This window comes from Scyliorhinus canicula, chromosome 3, assembly GCF_902713615.1.
Source record: "Scyliorhinus canicula chromosome 3, sScyCan1.1, whole genome shotgun sequence".
Lineage (NCBI taxonomy): Eukaryota > Metazoa > Chordata > Chondrichthyes > Carcharhiniformes > Scyliorhinidae > Scyliorhinus > Scyliorhinus canicula.
In genome coordinates this window covers 33,144,373-33,166,660 of record NC_052148.1, presented here as the reverse complement: position 1 = coordinate 33,166,660, position 22,288 = coordinate 33,144,373, and the positions used below count along the sequence as shown (strand labels likewise).

The 22,288-nt window shown below is 45.7% G+C and overlaps 1 protein-coding gene across 4 annotated transcripts in view; it reads right to left on the bottom strand.

Moving 5' to 3' along the window:
- Nucleotides 1-22,288, bottom strand: part of LOC119963887 (receptor-type tyrosine-protein phosphatase alpha) — a 300,421-nt gene that overhangs the window by 141,694 nt on the left and 136,439 nt on the right. For 2 of the 4 annotated variants that reach the window (XM_038793254.1, XM_038793253.1), the window contains exons 3-5: nucleotides 18,478-18,557; nucleotides 17,592-17,897; nucleotides 1,721-1,741 (exon numbers count right to left, since the gene is read on the bottom strand). In XM_038793254.1, coding sequence (XP_038649182.1) covers nucleotides 1,721-1,741; nucleotides 17,592-17,897; nucleotides 18,478-18,550 — 400 coding nt within the window. In that variant the 5' untranslated portion in view covers nucleotides 18,551-18,557. The remainder of the gene's footprint in view (nucleotides 1-1,720; nucleotides 1,742-17,591; nucleotides 17,898-18,477; nucleotides 18,558-22,288) is intronic. The other 2 variants (XM_038793255.1, XM_038793256.1) reach the window with 1 other exon arrangement.

Sequence of the window (22,288 nt, the reverse complement as noted above, 5' to 3'; positions counted from 1 at the left end):
CCTTTGTTCCATTCCAGCAATAATGATAGAGGCTTCAACCATACCGGTCATGCATGCTCTTCCTAAACACCTCTATCTTTATGCTTCTTTCCTGAACTTGTAACGTCTCCTCAAAATTTACCTCCATGGTCATTTCTTCAGCCAGTTCCCTTAATTCACTTCCACTATTGTCTGGTGCTATTCCACGTCAGTCTGGGATATTTACATAAGTAAAATAAATAAATTAACGCAAGTTGTACTAATTCCATTTTACCAGACATGCTTACCAGTCCATCTTCTGGTGGACCCCAAACCTTCTATTCTTTCTTTGGGATCTCTTTCTTTGATCCCTTTATAGCATATACTACAACATTACTTCACCTGGTCATCCAAAACCCACTGGCCCTCCAGTTAAACATGATTATGCATTCCCAACCAGTTGGTTTCCAAAAGGTATTTTACATCATTATTGCTGCAATATGCAAATTGTGGCCGTTATATGTTGTAGTCCATTGGTTATGCCACTAGGTTGCTCCAGTCACTGTGTAGTCCTGTCAACGGCCAACTTATTAGGCCTAACAGAAGAATACGCTCATTTGGGTATGCCTGCCTTTTTGCAAGCTGTGGGATTTCAAAATAGTTGAGAACATTTATATGTCAAGAGATACTCTCCATGTATTGGGACACTATACCCAACTCAAGGCCAGCTGCCTCATTTGCTTTACACAAACTGGCAGCTTCAATCCAGCTATCTGTTAGTAGAGTTATGGGGGCCAGTTTAGCTCAGTTGGCTACACAGCTGCTTTGTGACGCAGAGCGAGCTAACTGCGCAGGTTCAATTCCCGTACCGTCTGAGGTTATTCATGAAGTCTCGCCTTCTCAACCTTACCCCTCATCTTGTGGTGTGGTGATCCTCAGGTTAAATCACCACCAGTCAGCTCTCCCTGTCAAAGAGGGACTGGTGATCTGGGACTATGGTAACTGGACTAGATCATAGAATTTACAGTGCAGAAGGAGGCCATTCGGCCCATCGAGTCTGCATCGACTCTTGGAAAGAGCACCCTACCCAAGCCCACACCTCCACCCTATCCCCATAACCCAGTAACCCCACCCAATACTAAGGGCAACTTGGCATGGCCAATCCACATAGCCTCACATCTTTGGACTGTGGGAGGAAACCAGAGCACCCGGAGGAAACCCACGCGCACACGGGGAGGACGTGCAGACTCCACACAGACAGTGACCCAAGCCGGGAATCGAACTTGGGACCCTGGAGCTGTGAAGCAATCGTGCTAACCAATATGCTACCGTGCTGCCCCTACTAGTAGAGCCATACTTCTGAACAACTTCAATGTAGCTGAAAGAGTACAATGTATTGCTGACAGTTGCTTCCTGCAACAGTGGTAAAGGCGTGGACTAGAAGATGTGCCTGGTACAATATGAGAGTTGGCGTGGTCTTTACTTGTAAGTATTCTTAGACATTGCTATCAGAACATTCATTGAAGAAAACTAAAATTCTAATTCAAGTATTGATACAATGAATGATCAATGTAGAGGGCCACTGGCATTGCAATACTAACAATTCCTATCGGCGTCGAGGCTTGATAATGATGTGAATTTGATGCAAAGAGCAACTTCCAGCAAACATGGAGGTTGCATAAATGTATAAACAGAAAAAGCTACAGCAGTCTACGAGATGGATGGGGGTGAAACTTATGTTACATGTGGTTTGAACTCTTACCTGAGCCAGCAGTTGTTCCACCTGTAAAAGAACAAAATAAAATGCATAAATTTAATTAATAGATTTTAGAAAACATCAATTAGTATTTTAACAAGTAGCCACTTTGATTTTACAGCATAGAAAAAGATCACTCAGCCCATGATTTTAGGAATTAGGTAAATTTTGAGGAGTTTTAAGTTGCCAATTTGACAGTTTTCAATTTATTTTGCTTCTGTTCTATAGACTACAATAAATAGCTTTAATAATAACAGAGCGTATGCAGTAGACATGATGCAATGGGCTCTGCAGAACAAGATTATATTAATGCAACAGTTCGACAAATTTTCATATCTATTCCACAGTAGCAGAATGGTGATGTGACATTTAAAATTTGAACTTTCGTAAAAATAATGACATTAATGCAATTTAATGGTGACAGAGCACTTCACAAAGCGTATTTAGTACAAGAATCAATTTAATTGTGCAGTTCATGAACTGTCAATTTGTGAAAACGTAAACCACAAATAGTTCCCACGCAAAATTATGGCATTGAAAGAAATATAGAAAATGCAACCGGTTCAGTGACGTATTTTCTTTTGACTAAAATGAAACCTTCAAAGAATCTGTATTTATTTGACATGAAGACCAGTATTTTCAAAACAATGTGCTTTTTTTTAAAAAATATCTTTTACGGGATATGGATATTGCTGGATGGGCCAGCATTTGTTGCCCATCTCTAGTTGCCCTTCAGAGGGCGGTGAGTTGCTTTCTTGAACTGCTGCTGTCCCCGAGGTCTAGGTACACCCACCGTGCTGTTAAAGACGGAATAAGCAATTTCAAGGGATCAATTTCACTCAAGATGCCATTTCTACAAAAATCTTCAAATTACAAAAAAGTTTAAGATTGTCGGACTATGAAAACTGAAGATCACGTGTACCACAATCCATAATTCAGCGACACTCCACAATCTGACATGGTGAAATTTCAAGCTTCAAAATACAGACTAAAACAGTCCGTTTGACCTTCACCCTGTAACTCATTTCATCTAATCTGTCCCAAATCCATTCAGTGTTGCAACGGACCAACTATCTGTTTAATTATGCTTAAAATCTGCCAATTCATCCAGTAAACTTTGAATTTTGATTCAGAGCAGCTAGAAATGACCCTAGCACAGGGAAAGTCTCATGCCTGGATTCATCTGGCCATGCTGCAGACTCCATATGTCAAAATATGCAACAGTTCAATAAGGTAGCTCGCCCACCACCTTAGAGGGCAACTGAGGATGGGCTCGCCAGGGATGCCCACATCACATGAATTAATTTTTAAAAATAATCAAGGAAGGTTTACAGCATAGAGCTATAGAGCTGTGTAGCCATTACATTTGGCAACAAGGTAAAATAGAACTTTTCTGTTGTCCGCTCCAAGTCAGGAGAGCAATCGTTGAAATACAACCTTTGAGAAACACGACTGCGAAAGCGGAGTGCCAAAATGTGGGAAGTTGGAAACATTTAATTCGCAAACAAAGCAGTGGGTCCATATGTGGACCATCTCAGGTTGTTATTCAAGCCAATTAAATCAGGGCAGAGGGTGGTGTCAGACAGGCAGAGGGGGTCTCAGACTTGCCTGATGTGAAGTCTGACCTCTCCAGATACAAAACATTTGAGCAGCTGGTTGAATTGGTCAAAGAACACTATCACCCAAAACCATTAGTGAGGATGCAGCAATATTAATTCAACAATGAGGCACCCAGGGACGAAGTTAGCTATGTTCGTTACACAGTTAAGACAGTTAGGTGAGCAATGTGAATTTGGATTGACACTCAATGAGATGTGAGGAGATAGGTTGGTTTGTGGTGCAAATAACCTCACCATACAGAAAGAAAATTAGCAGATACAGAACTTAACCTTGAAAAGAGTGTTATGCTCAGGCTGCAGAAAGCACTGAAAAAGGTGCTTTTTCGTGGGCAGCACAGTAGCATGGCGGTTAGCATAAATGCTTCACAGCTCCAGGGTCCCAGGTTCAGTTCCCGGCTGGGTCACTGTCTGTGTGGAGTCTGCACGTCCTCCCAGTGTGTGCGTGGGTTTCCTCCGGGTGCTCCGGTTTCCTCCCACAGTCCAAAGATGTGCGGATTAGGTGGATTGGCCATGCTAAATTGCCCGTAGTGTCCTAAAAAGTAAGGTGGGGGGGTGGGGGGTGGGGTTTGGGTTGTTGGGTTACAGGTATAGGGTGGATATGTGGGTTTGAGTAGGGTGATCATTGCTCGGCACAACATCGAGGGCCGAAGGGCCTGTTCTGTGCTGTTCTATGTTCTAAGGTGCCTTAGAGTTGCAAAGCGTGCAGCTAAGCGAGGTCAACCAACTTTGATGGGAAATCACAGGAAGTCATGGCGCCGGGGAGGAGGGCATTGAAAGCCGCGAGTTGAAGAGAAGCAAGCAAGACACGGCACAGAGATACAGAAAGTCCAGTCTGCAGACCAAGAACTTTGAATAATGCTATCAGAGCAGGGGAGCACCCCCAGGAGGTGTAAATTTAAAAGTGTAATATGTTTTGCCTGTAACAGCATTAATTAGGATGAAATGCAGAGCCAAACAAAGCCCATCAAGAGCCAACAAGAAAAACTATAACTCCAGTAATTAAGTGCAAGGTAAATTAAGGCACTTTACCTTGCTTTAAGGTAATGTGGAAAGGTTGGCCACTTATCCTGGTGAAGCCTTAAAAGATACTCGGTATCATAGAAGCACCAGTAACCTACCAACATCAATCAGCCCAGTTACCTACCATTGTGGTCAAGGGCCAAATCTCATGGGCCAAGAATGGCTCAGTCAGATCCGATTAAATTGGTTGCAGATTTTCAGCATTAATGAAGGCAATTTTCTTGGAATATTAAGGAAATGCCAAGTAATATTTCAGAACGAACCAGGGGTATCAAGGAAAAGATCCACATTGACCATGAGGCAACACCCAAGTTCTACAGAGCTCATTCAGTTCCCTATGCATTACATTAAAATGTAGAAGCTGAGCTCAAGTGGCTGGAGGAATTATGAATAATTAAACCTGTACAGTTTTCCGAATGGGCTGCCCCTATTGTCAAGCTGGACCAAATCCAACAACTCTTGAGGAAGGGCAGAGTAATATTCCGGTGCGAATTGGTGGGTTTACCGGCACTAGAGCATCTGTGCAAACTGGAGCCTTCCTGCTGTCATTTCAGAAAAAAAATACATCGACTGATGAAGGACCTGTTAAAGAATTGCAACCCTCGACTTGCTTTTTTTTAAAAATAATTTTTATTCAAATTTTCAACAACAAATTTTCTCCCAACAATGAAATAAACAAGGCATAGGAAAAAAAACAAAAGCCCCTCCCCCCAATACAAAGCAATAAATTAACAAAAAAAGGAAGTAACAAACATATAGTTGCAAAAACAATCCCCCTTAACAGACCCATAATCCCCCCCTGCGCCGGGCTACTGCGCAAAGGCCAGAATACCGGCCTCCCTCGCCTCCTGCACTCCCGGCTCCGATGCTACCCCAAAGATAGCGAGCCCCCAGCCCAGTTCCACCCTGGAACCGACCACCTTGGACATGGTCCCCAGAACCCCTCCAACGCCGGACACGCCCAAAACATGTGGGTGTGGTTCGCCGGGCCTCCCAAATACCTCCCACACCTGTCCTCACCCCCAAAGAACCGGCTCCGCCTGGTCCCAGTCATATGCGCCCTATGCAGCACCTTCAACTGAATTAAGCTGAGCCGTGCACAAGAAGAGGACGAATTCACCCTCCCCAGGGCTTCCGCTCACGTCCCCTCGTCGATCTCCTCCCCCAGCTCCTCCTCCCACTTCGCTTTCAGCTCCTCCACCGAGGCCTCCTCCCCCTCCTGCATCACCTGATAAATTGCCGAGATCCTACCCTCACCGACCCACGTCCCCGAGAGCACCCTATCCTGCACCCCCCTTGGCGGCAATAGCGGAAACTCCGCCACCTGCCGCCTAACAAACGCCCTAATCTGCATATACCTGAAAGTATTCCCCGGGGGGGGGGGGGGGGGGGGGGGGGGGGGGGGGGGGGGGGAAAGAGAGAGAGAGAGAGAGAGAGAGAGAGAGAGAGAGAGAGAGAGGAGAGAGAGAGAGAGAGAGAGAGAGAGAGAGAGAGAGAGAGAGAGAGAGAGAGAGAGAGAGAGAGAGAGAGAAGAGAGAGAGAGAGAGAGAGAGAGAGAGAGACCCCACTTCCCCTCCAACTCCTCTAAAGTCGCAAACTTCCCGTCGAGGAAGAGGTTCCCCCATCCGCCTGATGCCTGCCCTATGCCAACTCAAAAACCCACCATCTATTCTCCCTGGTGCAAACCGGTGGTTGCCCCGTATCGGGGTCCAAACTGAGCCTTCACTTCCCCCCCCATATGCCGCCTCCACTGCCCCCAAATTTTGAGGGAAGCCACCACTACTGGACTCGTAGAATACCTTGCTGGGGGAGTGGGAGCGGGGCCGTCACCTGTGCCTCCAAACTCGTGCCCACACAGGACGCCACCTCCATCCTCTTCCATGCGGCACCCTCCCCCTCCATTACCCACCTACGAATCATTGCCACATTCGCAGCCCAGTAGTACCCACACAGGTTGGGCAACGCCAAACCACCTACCTCGCTCCAAGAATACCCTCGTCACTCTCGGGGTCTTCCGCGCCCACACGAACCCCAGAATACTCCTATTAACCTTCCTTAAAAAAGCCTTAGGAATCAAGATGGGGAGACACTGGAAGAGAAACAAAAACCTCGGGAGCACCGTCATCTTAACCGACTGGACCCTGCCCGCCAAGGAGATTGGCAACGCATCCCACCTCCTAAACTCCTCCGCCATCTGTTCCACCAGCCTCGAAAACTTTAGCCTATGTAGGGCCCCCCAGCTCCTAGCTATCCGGACGCCAAGATATTTAAAGCTCCTCTCCGCCCTCTTCAACGGGAGCTCCCCTATCTCCCTCTCCTGGTCCACCAAGTGCAGCACAAACAGCTCACTCTTCCCCACGTTGAGCTCATAGCCCGAAAAGTCCCCAAACTCCCCAAGTATCCTCAACACCTCTGGCATCCACCCCCCGCCGGATCCACGATGTACAACAGTAAATCATCCACGTACAGCGACAGCCGGTGCCCCCCCCCCCCCCCCCCCTCGCACAATCCCGCTCCCGTTCTTCGAATCCCTCAGTGCCATGGCCAGGGGTTAAATCGCTAACGCAAAGAGCAGGGGAGACAAGGGGCACCTCTGCCTCGTCCCCCGGGACAGCCGAAAGTCCTCCGACCTCCTCCCATTCGTCACCACGCTTGCTACCGGAGCACTATACAGCAGCCTCACCCACCTAATGAATCCCTCACCAAACCCAAATCTCTTCAACACCTCTCACAGGTAGCTCCACTCCACACTATCGAAGGCTTTCTCCGCGTCCATCGATGCTACTATTTCCGCCTCCCCATCCGCCGTCGACATCATTGTAACATTAAGAAGCCGCCGCACATTGACATTCAGCTGCCTCCCCTTCACAAACCCCGTTTGGTCCTCATGGATAACCAGCGGGACCACATCTTCCACCCTCCTGGACAGTATCTTGGCCAACAACTTTGCGTCCACGTTGAGGAGCGAGATCGGCCTGTAAGACCCACACTGGAGGGGGTCCTTATCCTGCTTCAGAATCAGTGAAATTATTGCTCTGGACATTGTCGGGGGCAAAGCCCCCCCCTCCCTCGCCTCATTCAGGGTCCTCACTAACAACGGGCCCAGCAGGTCTGAGAACTTCTTATAAAACTCCACCGGGAACCCGTCAGGTCCCGGTGCTTTCACTGTCTGCATGCTCCCCAACACCTCAATCAGCTCCTCCAACTCGATTGGGGCCCCCAGACTCTCCACCCACTCCTCCTCCACTCTTGGGAACTCCAGTTTATCCAGAAAGCGGTCCATCCCACCCTCCTCCCTAGGGGGCACCGACCGGTAAAGCTCCTCGTAGAAGGACCCGAATACCCCATTAATGTCCCTAGCACTCTGCACCAGGTTCCCTCCTGCATCTCTGACTCCCCCTATCTCTCTCGCTGCCTCCTGCTTCCGGAGCTGGTGGGCCAGCATCCGACTTGCCTTCTCCCCGTATTCATACCGCCTCATGCACCCTCCTCCACTGTGCCTCCGCCTTCCGGGTGGTCAGTATATCGAACACCGCTTGGAGACTACGACGCTTCCTCAAAAGCCCCTATTCCGGGACATCCGCATACCTCCTGTCCACCCTTACCATTTCTTCCACCAACCTCTCCCTCTCAACCCTCTCCCCCCTCTCCCTGTGCGCCCGAATAGGTATTAGCTCCCCTCTAACCACCACCTTCAACGCTTCCCAGACCACCCCAACTTGCACCTCCCCACTGTCATTAGCTTCTAAATACCTCACTATGCACCTACGGACCCGCCCACATACTTCCACCTCTGACAGAAGCCCCACATCTAACCTCCACAGCGGGCACTGATCCTTCCCCTCCCCCAGCTCCAGGTCCACCGAATGCGGAGCGTGATCGGATATGACTATCGCCGAATACTCCGCCCCCACCACTCTTGGGATTAGCACCCTGCTGAGGACAAAAAAAATCAATCCGGGAATAAGCCTTGTGGACATGGGAGAAAAAGGAAAACTCCCTACCTCAAAAACCTCCGGTCTACCCCTCCCATCTGATCCATAAACCCCCTCAGCACTGTGGCCACCGCCGGCCTCTTGCCCGTCTTAGACGTCATACGATCCAGCACAGTATTAAAATCTGTGGGTCCAGCACAGTATTAAAATCCCCTCCCAAGGTCAAGCCCCCCGTCTCCAGGTCCGGAATCCGGCTCAACATTCGCCGCATGAAACCTGCATCGTCCCAGTTGGGGGCGTACACATTAACCAGAACCACCCTCTCCCCTTGAAGCCTACCACTCACCATTACGTATCTGCCACAGCTATCCGCCACCACACTCGACGCCACAAACGACAAGCTCTTACCAACTAAAATCGCCACCCCTCGATTCTTCGCATCTAGCCCCGAGTGAAACACCTGTCCAACCCAGCCTCTTCTCAGCCTCACCTGATCCGCCACCTTAAGGTGCGTCTCCTGGAGCATAGCCACGTCCGCTCCCAGCCCCTTCAAATGCACCAAGACCCGGGACCGCTTCACCGGTCCATTCAGCCCCCTCACGTTCCATGTGACCAGCCGAATCTGGGGGGTCTTCCCCCTCCCTCTGCGCCGGCCATATGTCAGCCATAGCTCTCCCTCGGCTCACCATATGCCCGCAATACCCCCCAGGCCCGTCCCCACGGTGGCAGGCCCGTCCCCACGGTGGCAGACCCCCCCCCCCCCCCCCCTCAGCTGCGTAATCCCTTCCATCGTACTTCCGTAAGTCAGCCGACTCCTGCTGACCCCGGCTGCTCCCGCCCCGGTGCAACACCACTACCCCACCCAGTGCCGGTCCCGCCCACTGCGCCTCCAGCGCGGGAAGAAAGCCCGCGCTGCCATCTCAGACCCCCCCCCCCCCCCCGACCCAACACGCGGGGAAAAAGGGCGCGTGACCCAGCGGGCCCGCGAACAGCTCCCCAGCCCTCCACCAGTGAAAAACAAGAAAGCACCAAAATAAATAAATAAATAAATAAATAAATAAATAAATAAAAGCCCCGAAAAAGCGAAAAAGCAAAAAGGCATCAACAAACAACCAGAAAAACGAACGGATACCAAAGAGGACAAGACCTCCGGACTATGTACATCAGTCCCCAGCCCCCCAGTTCGAGTCCAACCTCTCTGCCTGGTCAAAGTCCCAGGCATCCTCCGGGGAATCTAAGTAAAGCTGGCGAACTTTAGAAGTGACCCAAAGGCGAGCCGGCTGTAACAGGCCAAACTTCACCCCCTTCATGTGAAGCACTGCCTTCGTCCGATTTAAACCAGCCCTTCTCTTCGCCACCTCCGCGCTCCAATCCTGATAAATCCGGATCTCTTCATTCTCCCACTTGCTGCTCCTCCTCTCCTTTTTCGCCCATCTCAGCATACACTCGCGGTCAATGAAGCGCTGAAAACGGACCAGCACCGCCATAGGTGGCTCGTTCGGCTTGGGCTTCCTCAACAGCACTCTATGGGCACCCTCTAGCTCCAAGGGCCCCTGGAACGACCCCGCGCCCATTAACGAGTTCAACATCACGGCCACATAGACCACCAAGTCCGAACCTTCCAGCCCCTCCGGGAGGCCCAGGATCTGCAAGTTCTTCCAACGGGAGCGGTTCGCCATCTCCTCCATCCTCGCTTGCCATTTCTTGTGGAGCGCCTCGTGCGACTCCACCTTCACTGCCAGACCTAGGATTTCGTCCTCGCTCTCCAAGGTCTTTTGCCGTAGCTCTCGGATCTCTGCACCCTGAGCCGTCTGAGTCGCCATGAGCTTGTCCAGCGAGGCCTTAAACGGTTCCAAAAGATCAGCCTTCAGCTCTCTGAAGCAGCGCTGAAGCAGCTCCTGCGTCCACTGCTGCCGGTTCCCCACCCGCCGCCATCTTGTTTCTTATGCCTCGCACCTTTCTCTGCTCCAAAGCCTATTTTTTAACCGCTCCGCTCCTGGTCCAGTCCATCCACCGGCAGATAAGCGCAGTGGATGTGTTCCCACACCGGGAAAAGTCCAGCCAGCACCGCAAAGGGCCCTTAAAAGAGCCCAAAAGACCGAAAATAGCAGGAGCTACCGAACGTGCGGCTTAGCTCCGCATCACCGCAACCGGAAGTCCCAACCCTCGACTTGCTTGTTGAGAGACTGTGATAAGTTCCTCCGCCCACCAGTCCCACTTTGCTGTGTAATATTGTAAATAGTTTTGTTGTGTGAATGGGAAAAATTGTGGCAGATGGAATTCAATGTAAGCAAGTGTGAGGCTATCCATTTTAGACCAAGAACAGATAGAGCAGAGTATCTTCTAAATGGAAAGAGGTTAGGTATAGTTGATGTCCAAAGAGACTTGGGGATTCAGGTGCATAGGTCCTTAAAATGCCAGGAACAAATGCAGAAAATAATCAAAGAGGCTAATGGAATGCTATCCTTTATATCCAGAGGATTGCGATATAAAGACACAAGAGGTTATTCTGCAGCTGTAGAAAACCTTGGTTAGACCCCACTTGCCCACAACTTAGGAAGGATATTTTGACCTTGGAAGGAGTGCAACATAGGTTACAAAAATGATACCTAGATTACAGGGATTGAGTTACAAAATTAGACCTGTTTTTGCTAGAATTTAGACGGTTAAGGGCTGATCTGATCAAAAAAAAGGAAAGACAAGGTAGATAAAGATAAAATATTTCCACTGGTTGGGGATTCTAAAACTATGGGGAACATCTAAAAATTAGGACTAAACCATTCAGGAGAGATGTTCGGAAGAACTTCACTCAGAGTGGTAGGGATTTGGAACTCTCTCACAAACAGCAGTTGAAGCTCGATCAGTTGTTAATTTTAAATCTTGGGATACAATTTTTGTTAAGCAAAAATATTTCGGGATATGGGCCAAAGGCAGGTATATGGAGTTAGGTCAAAGATCAGCCATGATCTCATTGAATGGTGGGACAGGCTCGAGGGGCTGAATGGTCATAGAATTTACAGTGCAGAAGGAGGCCCTTTTGCCCACTGATTCTGCACCGGCCCTCGAAAAGAGCACCCTACTCAAGCCCACAGCTCCACCGTATCCCCGTAACCCGGTAATCCCACTTAACCTTTTTGGACACTAAGGACAATTTTAGCGTTACCAATCCACTTAACTCGCACATTTATGGAATGTGAGGGGAAACCGGAGCACCCAGAGGAAAACCATGCAGACACAGGGAGAATGTGCAGACTCCGCACAGACAGTGACCCAAGCCGGGAATCGAACCTGGGACCCTGGAGCTGTGAAGCAACTGTGCTAACCACTGTGCTACCGTGCTGCCTGGTCTACTCCTGTTCCCCTGTTGTCATTCTAAATATTGAGAACGTGAAGGAGGGAGGGATGTGGTAGCGTTCCTCTTTTGTGGTGGTGGGGGGTGGATTTAACGGGTGTGGCATGACTCCATCAGGCCAATCACAGGGAGCCGCACAAATTGAGTGCCGGAAGTGCAGGCTGATGACAGTTGGGGTTTGGGAGTCGTTGGGCTTTGAAGCCTTCTTACCGCTGTCCAATATATGGTTGTTTTTCCCAAACTAAATCTCTGTTAATTTACCTGCCTTGTTGGTCGTCCATTCCTCGCAGCCAATACAGCTGCACTGTCTCTCTCTCTCTTTCCTGCCCCCCACTCCTTTCTCTCCCCCTCGCCCCCTTTCTTAGATAAAGAAACCAAAACTGCACACAATACACTAGTTGTGGTTTTACCCAGGTACTGTGCAGCTGCATTTAAGACATACTTGCTCTTGTACTCGAGTCATCTTGCAGTGATGGCCAACATACCATTTACCTTCCGAAATGCTTGCTTGCTTTCAGTGACCGATGCAAAGGGACACCTAGGTCCCTTTGTATATCAGCATTTCCCAATCTACTTAATACTCTGCCATTCTGTTTTGTCTACCAAAATAGATAGCTTCATGCTTATCCACACTACATTGCATCTGCCTTGTATCTAAATCGCCCTGAAGCCTCTTAACATTCTTTTCACCTATCACATTCCCACCAACTTTTGTTTCATCAGCATACTTGGAAATAATAGATTTGGTTCCCTCATCCAAATCATTGATGCATATTGTGAATAGCTGAAGCCTAAGAACTGATCCCTGCAGGACCTCACTAGTCACTGCCTGCCACTTTGAAAAAGACCCATTTATTCCTACTGTTTCATGCCTGCTAACCAATTCTCAATCCAGGACAATATAGTACCCCAGTCCAATGTACTTTAATTTTGCACACTAACCTCTTATGCAAGATTTTATCAAAAGCTTTCTGAAAATCCAAATACACATCATCCACTGGTTCTCCCTTTTCGATTCTACTAGCTATTTCCTCAAAAAACTCTGGTAGTTTGTCAAACATGATTTCCCTTCATAAATCCATGTTGACTTTGTCCATTCCTGTTGATATTTTCCAAGAGTCCTATTATCACATCCTTCAAAACAGACTCTGGCATTTTGCTACTAGTGATTTTTGGTTAACTGGTCTCGAATTCCCTATTTTCTTCCTCCTTTTTTAAATAATGCCGTGACATTTGCCAGACTCCAATCTGCTGGGATTGTTCCAAATCTAAAAATGTTCTAAGGTGACAACCACTATTTCCATGGCCACCTCCTTTAGCATCCTGGATGCAGATTGCCAGGCCCTTGAGATCAGCTTCAGTCCCATCAATTTCTCCAGCACTATTTTTTCAGTAATACTAATTTCCTTCAAATCTTCTTTCTCATTTCTGCCAAGTTATTGGTGCATTCCCCCATTAAGACAGAAATAAAGTAGTTGTTTAATTGCTCTGCCATTTCTTTCTCTCCATTATAAATTCTCTCACTTCGGACTGTAAAGGACCTATGTTTGTTCTCACTCATCTTTTTTTTCTTTTTACATGCTGAGAGAAGATTTCACAGTCCACTTTCATATTCCTTGTAGTTTACTCAGACTCTATTTTCCCAACATAATCCATCTCTTGGTCCTCCTTTGCGGATTCTAAACTGCACCCAATCCTCAGGCTTGCTACTTTTTCTAGCAACTTTTTATGACTCCTCTTTGGATCTAATACTAAACTTAATTTCCTTTGTAAGCCAGAAATGAATGTATAACTGTTGCAATGCATGCATTTGTTAGCCATTGCCAAATCAACTTTTAATAAAAGTTCCTCAAACTACCTTAGCCAACTCACACCTCAAATTGTTATTTCCTTTGGACCCTAGTTTCGGATCCCACAAATAATTAACCACATAACCAGTTCATCTATTTTTAGGTATTGAGTGAGGGATAAATATTAGCCAGCATACCAGGAGAACTTCCGTACTTTCCTTTGAATAATGCAGTGGAATCATTAAATTCACCCAAGAAGGCAAACAATAGTTTTGGCTTAAAGTCAAATCTGAAAAAACAGCATCATTTCAACACTGTGTGCTAAGTACCAGCCTGAACTATATGCTCAAGTCTCTGGAGTGGGCTTCAATCCACAACCTTCTGACTAAGAGGAGAGATGCCCAAGATAACCAAGGGTTGGCACAAAACAATCCATAGACATTATTTCGATCACAGAAAAGGTATTTTACGGAAAATAACTACGCTATGATATGAGCAACTTAGGTGGCTTTGATATTAAAATTAAGTCTTATATACAATACACGCCGTTTGTGTCACATGCATTTCCAGCAAAAGATGTGCGAGGCAGGTTTTTTTTACGCAGAGGGTGGCGAGTGCCTGGAACGCATTGCCAGGGAGATTGTGGAAGCAGGTATCAAAAGGCATCTTGACAAACATGGATAGGATGGATATAAGGTTGATAGGATAGGATGATATTAAACTCATATCCCATTGAATAATAAATAATAATAATAAATAAACACTTATTGTCACAAGTAGGCTTCAATTAAGTTACTGTGAAAAGCCCCTGTGAATGACCTCAGGTCTACCTTTAAGGAAGTTAGTATTGTGGCTGCACCTGTGCCTGAGGCCAACAAAACCAAGCTCATCGCCAAACAAATTATTTTCTGCCGCCACTGCTGCCCTGATCCTCCTATTTTACTATGGTGACCGTTTCTGCGTCGTGCGATCGTCATCTGCCATTGTTTCCAATTATCCTGGTCAAATTTTCCCTCACACTTCTCTGCAATAATTCTATTTCTGGCTATGACTGAGACACGTTATACATTTCTGGCTATGACTGAGACACGTTATAAGACTTGTTAGTCTAGGTCAGGAACAGGGACAGAGATATAACAGAGACTGAGCTGGGAAAGCCTCTGTTATTTCAATGTTATACAGTGTTCTAACCGTCTGCCACCAAGCAGCCTTGCCTTCTCAGCACTCGCTATCCTGATTATGACCTGCTGAGAGAGTAAATGTACACCAAATGTTCCCTCTTGTAGGGCAATCTAGAGTCAGAGGCGGCATATTTGGAATGAGATGAGGAGGAACTCCTTCTCGTGAGTTGTGGGGTGGTAAAGCTGGTCCGTAATCTAGAGCGTTGTTTTAACAATGCTGGACCATGTCCTTGCATATCAAAAAATGAACATGATACTGTAGTTGAAATTGTTGGGGCTGCATTAGCTTGGTGAATGCTCCAGGGCAGGTTTTCTCCCTTGTCCTACACTTACTTCCCAGTGGAACAAGACAATAAATTGTATAAGGTGTTAGTGCGGCCACACCTGGAGTATTGTGTTCAGTTTTGGTCTCCTTACTTGAGAAAGGACGTACTGGCGCTGGAGGGTGTGCAGAGGAGATTCACTAGGTTAATCCCAGAGCTGAAGGGGTTGGATTATGAGGAGAGGTTGAGTAGACTGGGACTGTACTCGTTGGAATTTAGAAGGATGAGGGGGGATCTTATAGAAACATTTAAAATTATGAAGGGAATAGATAGGATAGATGCGGGCAGGTTGTTTCCACTGGCGGGTGACAGCAGAACTAGGGGGCATAGCCTCAAAATAAGGGGAAGTAGATTTAGAACTGAGTTTAGGAGGAACTTCTTCACCCAAAGGGTTGTGAATCTATGGAATTCCTTGCCCAGTGAAGCAGTTGAGGCTCCTTCATTACATGTTTTTAAGGTAAAGATAGATAGTTTTTTGAAGAATAAAGGGATTAAGGGTTATGGTGTTCGGGCCGGAAAGTGGAGCTGAGTCCACAAAAGATCAGCCATGATCTAATTGAATGGCGGAGCAGGCTCGAGGGGCCAGATGGCCTACTCCTGCTCCTAGTTCTTATGTTCTTATGTTCGTCGGAGGTGGAGAATTTGTGGAACACCCTGCCCCACAGTGTGGTGTAATCTGAGTCATTAAATGGTTTCAAGAAGGAGATAGATATATTTCTGATTTTACAAAATGGATTAAAGGGATATGGGGAGCAGGTAGAGAAGTGGATTCGACACCAGGAAGAGGTCAGCCATGATCTGATTGATTGGCGGAGCAGACTTGCCTACTTCTGCTCCTAGTTCCAACCAGTTCACCTTTTCCTCACAGGAAAAGAATTAGCCTAGTGAAAGTTTTCTGAACTTCTTCCAATTAAAGTATATCTTGCCTCAAGGAGGGAGACCTAAACCATACGCAGCATTCTAGTTGCAGTCTCACCAATGCCCTGTAAATTTGTAGCAAGAATGTCATCCACCTTGTAATAAAGGTTAACATTTGTGCATGCATGCTAATTCTTTGGGATTCGTGTGGACACTCAGATCTCTCTGTACCACAGCACTCTGCAGTCCTTATTTAAATATTATTCTGCTTTCCTATTCTTCCCACCATATGGACCACTTCACTTTCTCCCTTTTGTTATTTTTTTCACGGGATGTGGACATTGCTGGCAAGTCCAACATTTAATGTCCATCCCCCATGAGAAAGTCATGATGAAGCACCTTCTTGAAATGCTGCAGTGCATCATCAGTTGCAGATACAGCTACAGTGTTGTTACAAAGACAAGTGCAGTTATGCAGGAACTCCATCTGCCAAATCTTTGGCCAGTCAACCTATCTATAATCCCCTGCCATGTTATCTGGAGTCACAAAGGGGCTAGACTAAGTAAGTACAACAGATTCCGTTCCCCAAAAGGAGTTAATGAACCAGGTGGGCTTGCATAAAAATTTGGTATTTACATGCTAGTGTAAATTGATCCCCACTAATGATCCTAGCTCATAAATTCAGTTCATACGTAAATCGTGAATAAAGCTCCCAAGCTACCGACTCTGAATCATGAGCCCAGGTTACCAGCTCAGTTACATAACCACTATATAACTAGTCCTCATTACATGCCTATCACAATTTACAATAACAAAATTACATTTATTCAATCACCGTGAACCTGCGGCCGAAATAATTTACTGGGCAAACAGCATATATTCGAAAGACTATGCACTAATGGTTTTAAAATAAGATTGCAAATTTTAGGCAAACACCCTCATTATTCAATGCTCCCTGGCCTAATTGTGGGGCCGTTGCTTTTTAAACAAGAGGTATTTAAAACAATACACATTGGAATGTGCATTACGCATTCCCACCATACACCTTTTCAGAATTCAAATTGAATTTATGGTTGGATCCTGCAGAATATGGTCAGCACAAAAAAATGAGTATGCCCTTTTGATTTTTGCAGCAGCAAATTTAAATTTTCCTTGACTTTTTACTAAACTTCATCTTTAAAATAGCAGTGGTCACAATCAGAATGATATGGCTTAGGGTTTGAAGCCGAAACAGTAATTCTAGTCTTCTGGAGTTCAACATGCCTGACTAGAAGGACAGGGAAACTACTAGAGCGAAAGACCTCTTGGCTTTCCGTTTGGTAGGTAAATTATTTTCAGAGTGGCAGTCTGAAGCGGGCTACTTGCTTTGCTCTCAGCTATACAGGACATGTGTAATCCAGGAAGAGTGGAAGGGGCAGAGAAGGAAGTAGAAAAAAAAGCAGCAATTGGTGGTGTCCAGTTTTTTAAAAACCTCTTCCTCCCAGCCTTCAAAACAAATTCTTCCATTTCCCAGCCTTCAAAACAAATTCTTCCATTTTACAACTACAAGTAATGACATGCAAGGAATAGGTTAGTGTGTGATAAATGAAACCCATGCATTCCATTTGCTGAACAGGTGAAGTAGATTTTTTTTTTTTTAAATTAGCTTTTTGTTTTAAAAATAAAATTTTTCATGCTTCTGAAGAAATTCAATCCAGCAACTTCACCACAATCTAGTTCATTCGAACATAACACACACACCCAGCCTTTTTCAAGCAAAAGTAAAATTAAACAAAACGGCAGGATGAAACTTGCTCTACCTGATGTCGGGACAGCAGTTGTTTCAGCTGATGACTCATTTGTTTTTCCGTTTGTTGTTATGAATGGAATAGCTGATGCATTGGAATTTGTAATGTTTGGAGTCACTTCTTCTAAGGCCTTAGTTGTTTCAGTTGCAGCTAAAGTAGAATTCTCATTGGCAGCATCTGTTGTATTAAAAAATTGTGAATCATCTCCAATCTTAGAGGTTGATCCTGGGTTGGGAGTAGTCAGGGTTGTTGTAGTTGCTCCTGGCACGCTTGAATTTGTTAAGCTTGGAGTGGAGATGATGGTGGCAGAAGGTGAAACTAAAAGCGAAAAGTAGATCAAAAACTGAACTGGCTAAGGGCATGCATCAAAAAAAAAACAATTTTATATGCATGAAGCAGTAAGTGAGAAACAAAAAAGGGAACACAAGTGCCACATTAAGAAATGGCTTTCATATCACACACCAATACTATACTCCATCCATTATCTGCACAAAACAAATTTAAGTTTTGTTAGACTACATCCAGAATACACAAGTCACAATACTGAAATTGCTCAACTGCAATCGCACAGACAGAAGTACTTTGACTCAATAGTATAGCTAACTGGTAACGTCTGTGGATTTGTTGATTTGAACAACCTAATTTGGTTTTGAAATTAACGTCAGTGTAGGCTGTGGTAAAATATTTCTGTACAAAATATGAAATAGAAAATGCATATGCTAATGTAGGATGATTACTAAAAATCAATTTCATTGTTATTTAAATTTAAAAATGTGTTTTGTGATTACAACCTTATTGCAGAGTGCAGCAATTTAAGAAGTGGTTTCCAATTTACTGATCCGAAACTTAGCAGTGTGTGACTGTAATACAGTGTCTGAACTAATTTCACATTACCTACCTGTTGTATTCTGGGCTTGGAGGCATGCAAAATCACTGCACAACAGCAGTAAGAACAGAAACCAGGAATCCATGGTAATGCTGGAAATAAAAGTGAGAACATTTTTAATCCAAGTATCTTTTGCAACACAATTCTCACTATTTAAATCACAACAAAATATAATTCACAATATTTTTATAAGTTTTCTTAAAACTAAGAAAATTAATTACAAATAAACAGATTGTCAAAATTACCACATAGTACAACGCAATGAAACATTAAGGAGCGCTTCTCTACCAGTAAAAGCTTGCCTTGCTGCACTCAATAGCACGGTAGCACAATGGTTAGTACTGTTGCTTCACAGCACCAGGGTCCCACTTTCGATTCCTGGTTTGGGTCAGTCTGTGCAGAGTCTGCACATTCTCCCTGTGTCTGCGTGATTTCCTCCCATAAGTCCCGAAAGATGTGCTGTTAGGTAATTTGGACATTCTGAATTCTCCCTCCGTGTACCCGAACAGGCGCCGGAGTGTGGCGACTAGGGGTTTTTCACAGTAACTTCATTGCAGTGCCAATGCAAGTTTACTCATGACCCCAGGGTGGAGGAGTCAATCACCACGATTTAAGATCGGTGGGGCAAAGTTTAGAGGAGATGTGCGTGGCAGGATTTTTTTTTTTTTACACAAGAGTGTGGCGAGTTCCTGGAAAGCATTGCCAGGGAAGGTTGTGGAAGCCAACATATTAACGGCATTCAAAAGGCACCTCGACAAATACATGGATAGGATCGTATAGAGGGATACGGCACTAGGAAATGCTGAGGGTTTTGGCCAAGGGTGGTGTCATAACCGGCACAGGCTTGGAGAGCCGAAGGGCTTGTTCCTGTGCTGTACTGTTCTTTGCTAATAATAAAGATTATGATTAAGTTGCCATCACCGCTTTAGAGAAAGTGTGAAGAGGTTTGGCACCCTAATATTTTGCATGCATGCCAATCAACAAATGAACACACCCTGGTACTAATTTAATGAGCCAAACTACCAGCTGTGCACATCAGGGAAGCAGCGTCGGGTCCTGAATCCAGTCACGAGAACAGCAGGGAGGAATCCATAGACCCTAACATTGTTGACCTATCACAAAGCCTCCACCAGCAGAGACACACACCTAGGTCTAATTCTAGAATAGTCTCGGGGTCACAATCTGGTTCATAAATTCATAAGACATAGGAGCAGAATTAGGCCATTCAGCGCATCGAGTCTGTCCGCATTCTATCATGGCTGATATGTATCTAATCTGTTACCTACAATGCTACAGACCAACAGTTGGATTGCAAAATTAACCAGAACATCTCCTCCGTAGAACTCATGACCTAGGAGCGGGAGTCGGCAATTTAGCCTCCCCAGCCTAAACACCTTGGCTGGTCCCAACTCCACCAACCTGCCCGCTCTCCATAATCCTTCAACCCATTACCAATTAAAAATCTGCCTAACTGCTCCTTAAATTTACTCTCTGTTCCTGCATCCACTGCACTCTGGGGTAGCGAATTCCACAGATTCACAACCCTTTGGGAGAATTAGTTTCTCCTCAAATCCGTTTTAAATTTGCTACCTCTTATTCTAAGATTATGACCTCTCGTTTTGGAATGTCGCACAAGAGGAAGCATCTACTTCATATCTACTTTATCCATACCTTTTAGCATCTTGTATACCTCAATTTGATCTCCCCTCATTCTTCTAAACACGAGAGAGTACAGGCCTCTCCTCATACGACAAACCCCCCCTCCCCAATCTCTGGAATCAATCTAGTGAAACTCCTCTGAACCTCCTCCAATGCCACTGCATCTTTCCTCAAATAAGGAGACCAAAACTGTGCACAATACTTCATGTGCGGTCTTCCCAATGCCTTGCATAGTTTTTTTTAAATATATTTTGTTACAAGCATCAAAACAGGTTATAGTGAACAAACACCCCGGGGAAACATGCTTCCCTACAATACGATCAAAATTTGTACAATTTGTACAGATTTTTCCTCTTCATCACCCTGCCCCCCCCTCGACGAACAGCCCCTCAAACACGCTCATAACCATCCCCCACCTTTCCTCAAACCTCCCTGAAGAGCCAAGTCAGATGAGGAATTTCTGTACTCGGTTCTAAAGGAGATAGCTGAGGAGACTGTGGAGGCATTGGTGGTGATCTTTCAGGAATCACTGGAGGCAGGGAGAGTCCAAGAGGACTGGAAAATGGCTAATGTAACCCCTCTGTTTAAACAGGGAGGGATGCATAAGAGGGGAAATTACAGGTCGGTTTGCCTGACTGCGGTTGTTGGTAAGATTTTAGAATCCATTATTAAAGATGAGATTGCGGAGTACTTGGAAATGCACGATAAAACAGAACTGAGTCAGCACAGCTTCGTCAAGGGAAGGTAATGTCTGACAAATCTGTTAGAATTCTTTGAGGAAGTAACAAGGACGATAGACAAAGGAGAACAAGAGTTAGTAATGCAAATTCCTGCATCTGATAATGTTTTTTTTTCAAACATTCATTTCACTCAATGTGGCGTCATTGGATAGGCCAGCATTTACGTTATTTTTTGGCTTCAGACAGTCTGAACTAATAGTGGTGAGAAAGCCCAGTAAACAAAAATAAAGTCTGCGCCATAATCGATTTTGCAGCTACAATACCATCTTTACAATGTTAATGTCAACTCACAAAAAACAAGAATGTAACTGTTGCAGTAGTGTAACCAATTTTCTCCCATGACTCACTTTCCCCTTAGTCATAGCCCATCTAAGGTAAACCGACTGTTCCAGTTCTAAATACTGCAAGATTCCACTGCCACTTCAAAATCCAAATTAACTTTTTATATCTGCAGATTGTGGACATCCTCCCCCGCCCAAAGTGTCTGACCTAATGAAAAAGACAAGTTCAACTGCTTAGATCAGAAATTGACAGGTTCTTGCCAGATATACTGGTCATAGAATTTACAGCGTAGGAGGCCATTTGATTCATCGAATCTGCACCGGCCCTTGGAAAGAGCACCCTACTTAAACCCACACCTCCGCCCTATCCCCATAACCCACTAGCCCCACAAAACCCTTTTGGACACTAAGGGCAATTTAGCATGGCCAATCCACCTAACCTGCACATCTTTGGATTGTGGGAGGAAACGGGTGTACCCGGAGGAAACCCACACAGACACAGGCACGTACATGCAGACTCCGCACAGTGACCCAAGCCAGGAATCAACCCTGGGGTCCTGGAGCAGTGAAGCAACAGTGCTAACCACTGTGCTACCTTGCCACCCACTAAACACTTAACTAGAAACTTAGGGCACCCTCCATCATGCTATGGAGTCGTACTGTACAAAAGAGCCCCTTCGGCCCACTGAGTTTGCTAAATCTACATGAATCCCACTTTCCAGCTCTTAGCCCATAGCCTTGAATGTCATGGCATTTTAAGTGCTCATCCGTGTATTTTGTAATGGTTGTGACGTTATCAGTCTTTACTACCCTCCAAGGCAGTGTTTTCCAGTCTTCCACCACCCTTTGGGTGAAAAGTATTTCCTCAAATCCCTTTCCCTCAAAATTATGCCCCCTTGTTATTGACTCTTCAACAGAGGGAAACAACTTCTTCCAATCCACACCGCTCAATCTTATACACCTCAATCAAGTCAGCCTTTTCTGCTCGAAAGAAAACAACCCAAGCTTATCCAGATTCTCTTCATATGTCAAATGCTCCACCCTGGTAAATCTCCTCATACCCTCGGCAGCGCAATCACTTTCATTCCGGTAGTGATCTGGCCAAGGTAGATTGCAACAAGATACTGGTGGGGATCTACAGAA